We start from the raw sequence: 14319 nt of genomic DNA on the forward strand, positions 1-14319 counted from the left end.
AATTTGCTTATGTATTTATGTGGGAGAACCAAACACAAACCTCTCTTAGGCCTGTGTTAACCACTGACCACCTGACTAAAGGCAAATAACTAAACCTGTTCAAAAGAAAATTTGACTTTGAGATGAGGGAATCAGAAGTGCTAAAATGCTACGTGTTTTAGGACTGATTTCTGCAGCACTCTTTACTATAATTAGTAATAGTGAAATTTCATGTATTTTTTAAATGTTGCAACTGACCCCAAACCTGGGGACGGTCGCAACATCTGACTTCTTCAATTCAAACACATATTGCAAACAATATATAATCTATACATGGCATGGGTAATTACGTGGAGAAATGTAATTTTAATATATAAAGATTTGGCATGTCTTGTTTAAAAAGTCCCTAAGTAACAGAGAAATGCAAAAAATGTCACAACCGTCCCCTGTCTCCCCTATACAATGGCAGCACGATGAGAGCAAAGATTATATGCCGTTTGGTATGTGTGAATTCACATTCCTCATCCACTCACTGCCATCCACATGCCAGCCCTGCTCGACCTCACTTTGAACCAGGAGGACATGTGACTCCTCGTTCAGCCTTGATTTCTTTTCTTTTTTTTTAATGAAACGAAAGCGAGTAGGGTTTTGAAAAATTATTACACGCGAACGTCTCACACAGCGTGTCTGTTTCTACTTTGTTCTCCTGGGACAGTGTCTGTGCCTTCAACTGGCTAAACTCCGTTGGAACGGTTAGAAAACACCACCTTTTTAACAGTGCAGCGGCGACTTTTTGTAAACTCGCCCCTGATTGGTCCGCTCAAATACAACGCCGCCTGTGATTGGCCGAGTGTCCTGTTGACCGAAGGTGGACTCCCAGAGAGTCGGGAACGCTGGAAGCAAAAAATTCCAGCTACAAAACTACACCATGCGCCTCCCCTGAGTGGGTTTGGAGTAATCACCGGGAAGCCGTTTGTACTCAGACTATATTAAATTATGACAACGCCTGACCATCTTGGAGCTCCCACGCTATGTTTTTACTTCGTCTATTCGCTTTTATGGACAACCGCCGCCGCTGTTGGCCGCCTGTAATGACTCTTCACAACTACACAGGTAACTTTGTTTTAACTCCAGCCGTTAGCATGGATGCTAACCGCAGCGCTAGCAGCCTGTTGCCGCAGTTGGTTTGGTTGTTGCTTTTGCCCACTTTACACATTTTACAGGTAGTGTTCACTGAATGTGTCACTTGTAAAGTGGACACGGCGTCTCATATCTTCATTTTGACTGTTTTGTGATGATGTTTTGTTAAAAGTAACAAAAGAAAAGCTACTTTTGTTAGTCGCTCGAGAACAACAGCTCGGCACGCTCTGTTCGAGGTGACCATCGATCTCACACACGAGAAATTCAAATTCACAGACTTTAAATCACTAAAGCGTTGGTGTTATCATCGAAATACAAACAATATAATGTCCATAAGTGATTCATGCTTTATAATCCCGGTTCTATATCTGGGATGCAACTTAATTTCAATCGTGACGGACCTTTATTTCGGTCTGCCTCTCGTCTGTAGTCCACTTGTTGCTGGCCATTCATTATGCAGTGTTGACTATCCACGTTGTTGATGACAACAAGCCCACATAGTTGTTGCGTGAATAATGCGTCGATGATGTGGTTTGTCACATCATCGCTTCTCTTTAGCATGTCCGCAAAACTTAAGGTGATACTCGATTATATGTACATTGTGCATGGAGTACTTTCGGAACAGATGGTGGCTTTATAAAAGGGACAGGTCATCCCCAAAATCAAAATCACACAGTTTACATGTATGGCCTGTGGGGCTATGTATCAGTCTAGATAGTTTTGATGGGAGTTACTGAGTTTTGGAGATATTGGCCGTAGATGTTTCTGCCCTATCTTAAATATAATGTGAGCAGATGGCACTCTGTGATACTCAAAGCCCAAAAAAAACCCCAAAACCTTTTAAAAGATGACCCAGTTACTCAAGATCATCCACCGACCTTTTTGTGAGTAGTTGTATATAGGAAATACTTTCTTTGTACCACAGAAAGAAATTAGTTACCTTTTCAAATGTGTTTTGTTGGTACTTTGGGTTTGGGCTGCAACTAATGATCATTTTTTATTAGGAATTAATTTTCTCATTTGATTAGTTGTTTTTTTTCCCATAAAATGTCAGAGTATGGTGCAAAAAAAAAAAACAGTTATTGTTTCCCAAAGCCCCAAATGATTCCCTCACACCCCAAATATATTTAGTTTACTGTCACAAATCACTTTAAAAAAAACTGAAAAGATTCACATTTGAGAAGCAGAAAATTTTGACATTTTTTCTTTAAAAAATGACTTTAAACAATTATCAAAATAGTTGGCAATTATTTTAATATTTGGCAAGTAATTGTTGCAGCTCTACTTTGGTGTACCGCGAGCTGAGAGCCATATACTTTAAGATTTTTCGAGAGAAGTAAGACATCTCTATGGCTTGACAACTCACATCAGAACAGTTTAGATGGATAAATAGCACACAAAGTCAGAAGAAAAATGTGTTTTTAGTTTTAAGCAGATTTTCTCATTAACTAGTTTGTGCTCACATCTTATCATACAGTGTTGGATATTTATCACTCAAAGTCAGGCTGTTTCCCAGCATTTCAGTGCAAAGCTTTATAGTCAAGACACACAAACATCAGGTTGAAAATAGCACTATTTTAGGACCTGTTGCATAATGTTGATTGTCTAAAATTAAGCAGGGATGGTGTACTATTACATGTGTTAAACAGTTACGGTGTGTTTCATGTTGTTTTACAGACTCTACAACAGACAGTGCCGTATCTGAGCTGTTCATTTAAAAAATTTGCCCATAATTCAACGAGCCAAATGCAGCAATAACACATCTCTTTCCCCTCTCATTTATAACAGATGGACTGAGAAATCAAGCAAGAATGGAGGTGTAAAATTGGACACAGTGGAACATATTTTCCTGCTTCCTCGCTGGAGCTACCTTTTCGATGTCGGCATTCACGGATAATAGGATTTTAAAGTTTCAAGCTGAATGATGGCATCACGTTGGGTTCATGAAGATGATGAGAGACAACAAGCAAGATCTTCTTTCTGTGAGGTAAACAAAATACAGCAACTTAAATCCCAGACTTTGTACGTTATTTGTAAAATGGCAAATGAAAATTGTCAAATGGTGATCATGAAAGTGATTGTTGGGGGCAACTGACTCTCTGGTTTCAGCATCTGACTTCTCTGTTTGGTGTTAGTGGGGGGAGTAATGTGTTTGACACTTTGGCCCAGCTGTTTGTGCTTGTGACAGCTCCTGTTGGATTGTTTTCCTCTTTATCTTACTAATGCTTAATGATTTTGGTTCTTTTTGTATTTATAGCTGTCAGATTTACGTCAGAAGTTTGTCTGTGCTTCCTATTTTTTTTCCTTGGGTTGATCACTGTAGACGAAGAGCGCAAAAGACAGATTTCAGTTGCGAAACAGCGTGATATTTTAATCAAACTCATCACCACTGAAGGAAGTGGGAGGAGACAATGGCATTGAAGCAGTTTATGTGAGACCCATCTTTCAGATTTTTAAGCTGTGACCCCTGTAATACCAGACAGGACACCATCTGCTCCTCTGAAAGCTTGTTGCTTGAATGAAGACCTTTATGGTAAACTAGGTAGCAACCTCATACACTTTGAAATGGAAGGGCATCTATTTATAGAATCTATAGTTTTCTTTCACTCCCTCCATTATCTTTAATCTAATATTCAGCTCTCCACTTGAGCCTTCCTCCTTTTATGGGAATAGTCTGTTAATGAGGTATGTAAAGCTCCTTATCTTGTTACTTCTAACAGACTAGATGTGCTGAATTTGATTTTAGATCACCGAACAGAGCAAAGGATATCTTTGTACACAACAAGATATGAAATCAATTAGCAAGAAATAGACTTTGTCTTATTAGGTTTGTTTTTAATTTAGGTACTGTATATTCATGATTTTCCTCTATAGCCCTGAAAATACATTGTTGCTGTGTAAACACAGTTAGATCTCATTCAGAAGTCATACTGCAGAGATGGCTCGTGTTGTATCCTTGTCTTCTTCACCATCACAGCTTAAAAAAAGAAACTCAGATGATGTGCTTTCCTCTGTTATTATGACCATCTGGATACAGCCTCTTAACATTTAAATGAGTTGAATGAATGAATCTAATGGCATCTGACAATCCTGATGCAGAAAGTGTGTTCATATGCCTAGAAAATGACTCCAGGCAATATACAGGTGTCAGTATTTATTTAGGAAAAGTGTTGTTAAATAACATGACAGAAAATAAAAATTTGAATAAAGTTTTAACTCGTTGCATTTTAAAAATGTTCTGGATAACACATAAGACACATGTTTTAGATGTTCTTTTTTAAAAGTGTATAGTGTGAGGAAAAACCTCAGCACAGTGCAGTCAGTGCAGTGGAAATCCTTCTTTTAGCAGTCCTTCTAATAAGGCTACCACACAAACCAATTCATGTGCTAATTTTGAGCCGGAAACCCCCTGGAGTCTTTGGGAGTTTCTGGAAATGATGACACTGTGGATTTAATGACTGAAGAAGTTTTGTCAGTGGATGCTTTTTAATCACCTTTTGAATGTGTCTTTGCAAAAAAAAAAAAAAGAAGAAGAAAAGAAATAAAAATTTGCGATTGCCTCAGTTGACGGAGTTTAGTCAAAAGGTGTTGATGATAGATGGGTGTGCCTTTGTTTTCATTCGGAGAAAGCTTGGCCTTGTTGCTGTCGGACTTGTGGTGGATTAAAGACAAAAAAATAATAACCATACTGTTTCACTGTGCTGTATCACAGAAATTATTTACTGATATTTTTAAAATACGTCTTATATTTTTCTGAGAAAGATATTTGACTTTGAAAATATGACAGTTTTTCCCTGGTGTCTCCCCGTGAGAGCTACTTTCATGCTTGTAAGTCAACACAGCCATCCCTCTCTTATAATACTGTAGTAATCATGCAGTGTTTTATCTTCTTTTGGCATTTTAACAACCATTATGACCATTGTCCTGGGAGATATGTGCTTGTATTTATTCTTCTGGCATCTACTGGATAAGAAAAATAAGTTACTTATTTAGTTAGTTATTTAAATCAAGATTTTTATCTTTGGCTTTTGCTGGTGGTTTGATTTTTTTTTTCTTCTTTACACTGGAGTGTTTGTCTGCTCTATCAGCTGAATAGTGCATGGTATCCAAACATTGCAGCTGAATTCAAATAGCAGACAGAGTTGACTTAATGTCTCTTCATTCCTCTGGTCAAACATTGAGTTTTCAGTACAGAGATTTGTTGTGTCTGCTGTTGTGTGATATGCCTGTGGCAGGATGCTCTCGGATCTTTCTTTCTCTATTAAACTACCTCATAATATGCATTTGTGTTTCCTATATGATGAGTAGACTCGTAGCTTTTTTCATGATTTATAATATTTACATCAGCTTGTTATGCTGCAGTAGGATGACAGAAATGAGAGTGGAGAGAAATGAATTACTGTTTTTGATGATAAAGCAGGACCCATATTTAGCACCGTACAGGGCTGTTGACAAACAGACCCCCCTGTCCCTACAATCTTGGCCTCATTAAAGCTCAGTGTTTATCTCATTTAGGCTGGCTGCCTTTTACAGAACCCCCTGCACAGGCATCGCATGGCTAACTGATGGCAATCGGAAGGGAAAATTGACCTTCAATTGGATAGAAGAAGTCTGTTACTTCCTGTGGCCCTATGGTTGTGTCTTCAATGTCTCAGAGGAAAACATAAAAGATGGGCTATGTGATTAAGTTTTTTCCTCATTGCACTGTTTCTCTGCATTAATAACATCCTTATCATCTTAAGTGTGAGTTTCAGAACCAAGTGTTCAATGCACAGCCTTGGCGAAGCTTTGTGAGAGAAATGACCAAACAGATGTGTTTCTGAAATCTCTCTCTCATCAGGAAACCAAGGGCATCAGTAATTTCATCCCACAAATGAGAGTGGGATGTGTAAGAAGTCTGGTCTTATGGCTAAAGGATGTTTTAGACAGTTGTCACTACAGGGTTACTTTTCTCTGAGAGGGCACAGTTGTCAGCCTGTTTGTTTTTTATTTATTTTTATTCTGCATTTATACTTACACAAGATGCACATCCTTAATTCATTCAGTGTTACTATTTCCTGCAGATGCAGTGTGACATCCATATGTTTTACTCAGTAGCTTCTGAGTTGATTCTTTTCCTGAGGGCATTCCCAGAAAGTGTGGGAATGCATTTTTTGTGCGTGTTCACATTAAGAGTAATTAGATTATCTGTTTATGTGTTGGACCACAATTTTACTTTCAGTATTTGCCTATGACAGACCTTTTTTGGATGGGTAGATTCTTTGTCCAATTCAATTCCACCAGAAAGTCATCCAGAGAATGAAACTGTCACAGAGCTGTTTGTCTGACACATTATAAAGGCACATTGTAAGCATCACAAAAGTAATATTTCTGTGCTAATACTGATCTAATACTGTATTAGATTTAAAAATGAAATGCTGTGAAAATTTAATACCGCAGTTATAGTGGCCAAACTATTATGATTATCAGTGTTATCCTGGTATTGTTGGAATTTACTGAAAATGTTCCAAAAGTACTGACACACACTGAAATCATTTCACCAAGTTTTATATTGAAAACCTCTGAATGATTTGGAAAGGCACAACTTTCTTTGTGATTTCAATGTTTTCATTGATGCAGGATATTCCCACTGTAATGTTAATTTTCAGCATTGATTGTGACTGTTTGAACTTTGTGTTTCATTGTGAAATCAGGAATTGTTTCATCAGGGGCTAGCAACTAAACTTAAGTATTTTTATGAAACTGCCTAAATTGCGTCAATACTATTGAGTATCCTGGTATCAAGCTAAGGAGTCAGTATTGTATGGAACATTTTTGAACAATATCCAGCCCTGATTTCATCCCTGATCAGATTGCATCATATTGGGCAGGTGTTCATACTATTGTGTTCATGCTCTGTAGTTTTTGAGGTGTACTGCATGCAACAACATGTATGAAACACAAATTATGTCACTTTTAGTACACAAATGATTATTTCCCAACTCTGACATTGGTGAAATACATGTCATACTCCCCACTTTTACAGAGCTACCATGGAAGTTTAAGTCATGTTATGCTTGAAGAATTTTAATGAAAAGGCCACAGTCTCCACAGGACTATACTGTGTCCCATCTGTATGTTACAACTAGAAGTCTGGCACGCACAAAGCGCACCACGTGTCTACATAGGCTGAGTAATGATGCCCCTAACCTTGTCTTGCACTGTAAGCCTGGAACGCCCAGAGCTCACCAGTGGCCCTCTGTATCATTATCTTGGGCTTTTCACAGTTAAGTGCTTGGTTTGAACGGGATGTGGTGTAGAATGTAGCAGCACACAGAGAACTAGGCTTCTTCACATTTTAAGGTGGTGTACTTGTCTGATGTTTTTAGGGCTGATGTCATGATGTCATGTGGTGCTTGTAATGTGTCATTTGGTGATGTCAGCACAGCAGAGGTTTTTTAAACATACTGGACATGCAGGTTGGTTTCACAATATTTGTAAAAAAAAAATGAACAAGGTGGAAATTCCAGTTTCTTTTTTAGTGTGCACATAGCCTCTAGACATCAACATTTGTGGTGTGTAAACAGCTGTGCACGTACAGTGTTTCCCCTCAAATGTCTGATGTTAGTGGGAGGTATTGGTCGGCCTGCCCTCTAATCTCTGTGGTGGGGGAACCACAGATGTAGTCACTTTACAGTCTCTCAGAAAATGACCACATGTACTCTGGATTTAACATGTCACTTAATATTATGGGACAACAGCATACCATTTGTCAAACAAGAATAGATTTTGATAAGCTTCGATCTAAGTGGATCTGTGAGCTCATTGTAAAATGCATGTAAGAAAATTTCTCACAAAATTGTCTGTAGGTTACCATCGCAGGCATATCAGTACTGTTGTTTGGTAGTCATGCATGTAGAAGAGCGGAAATTCAATAAAAACAACAGCCTTCAAGTTATACTGATGCCATTATGTATTCATTCATTATTTAGGAGATGTGTTTATAGGATAAGGCTCAACAGATTCCAGGAAAAGACCAAAACCAACAGTCATGGCCTGGATTATATCACCAAATGTACATGGACAGCTGTGGACACCATGGAGGGTACCACTTTCCACTCAGGTCCACTTGGGGGATGCGTTCCACACATGGGCAGTAGATTGGTGTCTACAGGATCAGTGTAGTGAATGCATGGATAAGTCGAAATAAGGGCGTATTCAGACAGGAAAAAAAATGCAAAAAGCTAAAACATAATAATAGATTTTACTTCTAAGATCCTTTCAAGACGCCCGAGAGCAATATAATAGACAAGAAAGTCAAACCATAGTAAAGAAAATGATACAATAATGAAACGTAAACTTTTGTGAGAAATGCACGCAAATGGTGATACCAAGAACCTTCCCTTGGTTTGTGTCCATTTGTTTGAGAGAGAAATGTGGGTTTATGCTTTCCACATCCATGATTGTATGAAGGTCTCCTGGGGTCTGTGTGACATAAATTTGGGGGGTCTGCAGTTATCTGTTTATGCATCTTTACTATAACAGAACCCAGAGAGAGAGATTGCAGCTGTGATTGTGCCAGGTAGAGACTGAATGAGGTGAGGGAGCACTGGTAGCAAGACCCACCTTATTTCCTGATTTTTTTTTTTTTTTTTTTTTTTTCCTCGGCAGTTATGTTCTAAGCACAAATGAACACCCCCACACCGCTACATAACTCTGTGGCTAATTGCCTCGACGCCTGATTCTTTCTGAATATGGCCTTAGTTTTCTTAATCTGTCTGTCACTCTCAGCCTTAAGCCCATTCATTTATACTGAAATGTAAATCCCTAAAAACTGGTCATGAATATACACTTTCACTGTTAAAAAATGGCTCAATAATATCCTAAAACATCTGGACACTCAATTTTGTAGTAAATGTCACTCAAACATAAGTAAATAGTTTGTTTCCATTGTTGGGGGCTACTTTCAGCTGCAGATTTATTCACATTTAGTTTTCTAGTGAATTTGTATTGCAGCAAGACAGTGCAAGTAGATCGCCTCATTAAACAAACAGTGCCCATGTCCATCATAATAAAGAAACATCTCAACCAGTCATTAATGAGTTTAATAGGTTTTGGTCAAAAATAGATGTCTATGGCATAGAGGAATACATCAAGGCATATCAGGCTTTTGATACACAGGCAGTACTTGTTTGAATGATCAATTCATTCTCGGTTTTGCTGTTTCCCGGGGGAAAACAAAATATAAAGAAAAGTAGAATATCACCAGACTACCCACGATCTGGTGGTTGAAGGTAGTGTTCCCACACCGACACAGGCTTGGTCACTGCTTGAATCCAAGAACTGTCCAGCAGATGAACAAATGCCTTTTAAAAACTGACTCTCAGCTGCCTCACCCAGTGCAAATATCAGTCTAGCATTCTAGTGATTCATAAATGGCTGAAAGGCATTCATTTGTGGCCAGGAGATGATAGGTGCGTATTTTGATGTGGGTGTTCCTTTTATGGGCTCTTTGTAGCCCCTTTATTGACAATTAATCTCATAATTTTCTCCCTTGTGCAGATAGCCTTTTGACTTCTTTTCACAATTATTTGAAAGATTATCAGTCTGGCTTGTCAGGTTTATACCGGAGCCTTGCTTTGTTCTCTATCTTTAATAATAGTTTTTTTTTTAATTAAATAAGGGTAAAAGGAAAACCACGAGGGAAATGTTGGTCTGGAATTTATTGATGTGGAATGTCACAGTAGTATTAACTATGCAATGATAACACTGCTTGGCATGCGTCTGTCAGGAGGCCCACACCCCCTTCTGTCGTCCACATCTAAAGATCAGAGGGTTGGAAATTGCCCTGTGTGCTGGCTGCTAAATCAGTTCCAGTAGACTGGGATTGGCCTGACCCGGAGACATGAGGGGTAGAAATGCAGGCATTTCAAACATCTAGCTGATCTATTGTCATATCACTCAAAGCACTTCTCCAGGGATGGATTTAAATGTTTTCTAGCTGAGTTAAAGCACCCAGAGCTCACACAGAGTACAGCATGGAAGTGCCGGTATCACAGAACAACCAAGGCTTAGTAATACACAGTAAAACCTGTTTTGCTAGTTTCATCAAAATACATGGGTGTCAGCTGCACCTGCAGCTCTGTTTCCCAGCCAGCCACAGGAGTACTGTGGGTCCTTACTTTCTACAGTATGCAGATTTTAACCCCTTGTATGTGTTCAGCAGCTCTTATTGCCACTTGCAGTGCACTTGGAAGAAAGTAGTTTATCTGTGTCTTTCAGTAATATGTGGTTGAAAAGCAGTTTGCTGGTTGATGAGAATCAGTAATACTTTCTGCAGAGAGTACAGTGAAACATGCTTTAACTTGGTACAGACCTCCAGGCACACAGTATATTCTAATGAACCATGGAGTGTGAGGTTGAATGGTCGTCATGTGATTATATTCAGAGCACTTAGATGGGATGTTGGTGGTTTTAAGTTGGTGTGAATAAACTGTTGGTCATGTTTGTTTTTTGAAATGTGGTTTGGCTCATTCACTACTCCCTGCGACAGCTGGATCAAGTAGCAGAGCTGTTCAGATTTATTTATTTCTCTTTTAATCAAAACAGACAAGTCAGATTTGAAAGATTTTTGTTTAGTTTTACAACTGCATTAATCAGAAGTAGATGAACCTCCTGCAAATTCTTTGTTTATCATAGTTAGCACTGTTTATGTTAACCTGCAGGTAATTTACTGATTTTCTGACATTTTACTCAACATATCTGCCCAGGCAGAGATAGCATGAATGCAAGCTCATCAAATTCCTCACATTGTGGGGGACGGTCTATGCTTGATGGGGGAGGGGGAGGGTTTGTTTGAGACAGGGTGAGGAAAAAGACTTTTTCAGTGTGGAAATACAAGACTGTTTGTACAGGGGTGTTCCTGAAAGTCATGCTGGAAGAGAGAATATGATATGGGGAGATCTGAGTAAAGGGGGGTGTTGCTGCACACACGATACCACAAAGGTGTGAGGTTATAAATAGCCAGTAAACACAGGGGTGGGTGTCTAAAGCCCTGAAGCCTGACATGCTCTGCTCTCCAGCTGTGAAAATAGGATACCATGACTTGACTGTAAACACTGTACAGCTAGTAATGTTTTTCAGATAGATTCTCATCCTCCTCTAAACCATGTCCAACTGCACTGAATGACTTGGTGGTGCTAATTTACAGTAACTTCACCTAAAAATGTGAGTTATTATGGGATTTTATTTGTGGTATATTTTTAGTAAGATGTTTTTGGATTGTAGCACTGGGGTTTTCCAGCACTTACACTTTCAGTTTCTAGATTTCGGTACTATATTTTCCAGTAGATATCTATCAGATCTTCATGTGATTGTAAAAATGAAAGTAGGATTACTTAATTTCAATTCCTTTCTCCACCCTTCTCTTTGTGTAGAATGACTCTCCAGAGTGGAGAAGCTTGGCTGATTCTCCTGCATACCCAACAGAGGAGGAGTTCTCATGGCCGAGGCCAAAAACCGTGCTTTTGCGTCGAACCTCGCAAGGATTCGGCTTCACTCTGCGACACTTCATTGTGTACCCTCCAGAGTCGACCATGCACTCCTTTGCGGTAAGGTTCAGGATTGTGTTTGTTATTAAACTTTTCAGAAGCTCTCCTTAGTTTCATACACCTGAGTATTATTTGCTTATCATGGAAGATTACACTGAATCAACAAAAAGCCTGATACCTAAATTCTATGACCGTGAGCACCAAAGTCACTTGAGTACTTCTCTGTTTTTACAGGAGGAGGATCATGGCCGCAGAGGTAAGCAGAAAAACTCGACTGTTCCTCTTCACGCATGCCCTTCAGCACTGCTGAGTCAGAGCAGTGCCTCTGACTTCTAATGACTCTTAATCCAGCCACTCTTTGGCTCTTTTTGCTTCCTTATGCGATGAGAACAATGTAGCTCCTGTGTGTCACTGACCTTTGTGGAGGCATGAAAGGTTTGGTCAGCACCACCTGTTTCTGTCCTGCACCAGCCCACCTCTTCATATTGTTTCACTTTGTTATTCTTGCTGCTTTTCTCCTGCACCATAAAAAGGCTGTCAGAAAGAGACGGCCTCAATTTTGACTGGGTTGTGTGTGTTTGACCCTCTTTTCCCTTTTTATTCTCATACCGTTCTGTTTTTCACTTTTCACAAGGGACAGCTCTCACATCAAAGCCTTGGCAGAAGTTAATGTTGTTTTGGTTAAGTACAAAGTTGCATACCTTAAAAACAACAATACAACATACCTTTAAGATGCTTACCAAATCCTTATGGTCCACTCTCTGTTTTGGTATACCTAATATGAGCCCTACATGTTTAAAACAGTCCACAAGGTAGTAGCCAACAGTCATGTTCCACAAATGTGGATTTGAGAAAAAAATATTGCTTTATTATACGGTCTGGATGTTTTATAGAAGTAACCTCTGCATTAATCATGACTCTGCTTTTGCTGGAGACAGAACTCACCTGTTGTGTCTTAATCAATTTAGGCCTGGAGGACACATGATGGTGATATGTCTTGATTAGAATGTGTGTGATGTCTAATTTTGTCCAGTGTCTCTTCTTTTGCCAAAATGTCACAATTTGATTTTGAATTTTATTTGAAAGTCTTAACTTGATTTTCCAACCTTGCCTATTGACAAGAAGAATACTTGAGATTCTTCCTGAAAGATGAAAAAATTATGTAATGTTCTTATTGGGTCTTCCCCAACTAGAATATATTTCAATTAGATTTTCCTGATTGGAATTCTCTTTGAGTTAATGTAATCACGGTAAGGTGATGTAATCCCAGTAACTTGTTGTTTGTGTGCTTAACTCTATGTTTAGTCTGTTGCTGTTTGTTGGCCACAAGGAGGTTGCTGTTGCTGGAATTCATCCAGGTGGACGTCAGTAATTCTATTAGACATTTATTTGTCTTAGAGAAGAAAAAATATACAGGAAAGCAACACTTGCACATGTTGAGGAAGTGAATTATTATTTGCACAAGTAATCGCTTTGTTTTCATTACATAAGAGGAAGGAAACCCCATAAATCTGGTCCAACTTTCCTCAGTGCTTGTTACATACAATTGTGAAATGGGAATGCATGGACAGACGCTAATATTTTCAAGCACTGGTCCCACGGGCCAACAAGCCCCTAAATTTGGGGGTCCAAATGTAAACCTATGTAAAAACAACACAGAAATGCCAACCTCACACAACTTAACACAGCCTTCCTTATCTGTGACACTTGTGTTGTCCACTTTTCTTGTGAACTCTGGTGTGGTGTTTCCTGAAAGCATTGTTTTCTATGAAAAAGGAGATATACTTCTGGGCTAGTTGAGGAAACTGGAGGCACACACCACAATACATTATAATAATATAATTATGATCTAAGGGCACTGGAGGAGGTGAGTCAGGCAGTATTGCCGTTGCAGTATTCCATCCACCTGTGTAATTAATGTCGTCAGTTGTGTTATATCCAAGCCACTTTAACTCCTGTTTCCATTCACTCCTGAATTTTCATTGCCATTACGATTTTTTATTGTTTGCCTTTTGTGTGTCTGGTACTTCTGTAATGATTAGCAGTTTGAGTAGGCTTAGTAAACCCATACTTCAGTAGCCCCAGTATATCGGTAGCTAGCCAATAAGGAGTTCTATTCACTATTGTAGAACATTGAGCTAAAAGATGCAGAGGAATCAGGATGTTTGTGGAACTGTAATGTTGTGTTGGTAAAGGCTTGCAGAATGGGGATGGAACTTGGAGGCCCATTTGATATTTGGTGGCTACAGAGTAACTTTTTGTGGCCACAAGCCATGTTAAAACCTGGAATGAGCAATGACAACAAACTCAAATGTCACAATATGTCTGACCTAATACCACAATATGTGTTGACATCATTTTAATGTGGGCTTATTGGTGGTTTTGTGAAGACATTTTCACATGAAAATCAATCAAGGAAAAACATTAGTAATGTAATATGGTGACTCTGTCAGGTAGAGGCATTCATAATTGATAACCCACACACAACACCACAGTCAGTTAAGCTCAGATATTTGTCACATGACTGTAAAGCAGCTTTTTAAAGTCAGAAATACTAAGCAGTGACTAGAATCCAAGAATTTTTTTTTCATATCACAGTATTGATGTTATAAGCTGCGCAATGTATCACTCAGCTTTAGATGTTGGGTAATTAACTGTATGATGCAACAGA

The 14319-nt window shown here is 38.9% G+C and overlaps 1 protein-coding gene across 2 annotated transcripts in view; it reads left to right on the plus strand.

The window, feature by feature from the left end:
• The first annotated feature begins 711 nt into the window (after positions 1-711).
• The window catches only part of arhgap21b (Rho GTPase activating protein 21b), a 41329-nt gene continuing 27721 nt past the window's right edge, over positions 712-14319 (plus strand). Inside the window, exons 1-4 of one of the 2 annotated variants that reach the window (XM_084732690.1) lie at positions 712-1092; positions 2908-3106; positions 11535-11708; positions 11883-11904. In XM_084732690.1, the coding sequence (XP_084588816.1) occupies positions 3041-3106; positions 11535-11708; positions 11883-11904 (262 nt within the window). In that variant the 5' untranslated portion in view covers positions 712-1092; positions 2908-3040. The remainder of the gene's footprint in view (positions 1093-2907; positions 3107-11534; positions 11709-11882; positions 11905-14319) is intronic. The other variant, XM_084732691.1, reaches the window with a different exon arrangement.

The sequence above is a fragment of the Lutjanus erythropterus genome, chromosome 12, assembly GCF_056507025.1.
Source record: "Lutjanus erythropterus isolate fLutEry1 chromosome 12, fLutEry1.hap2, whole genome shotgun sequence".
Classification (NCBI taxonomy): domain Eukaryota; kingdom Metazoa; phylum Chordata; class Actinopteri; order Lutjaniformes; family Lutjanidae; genus Lutjanus; species Lutjanus erythropterus.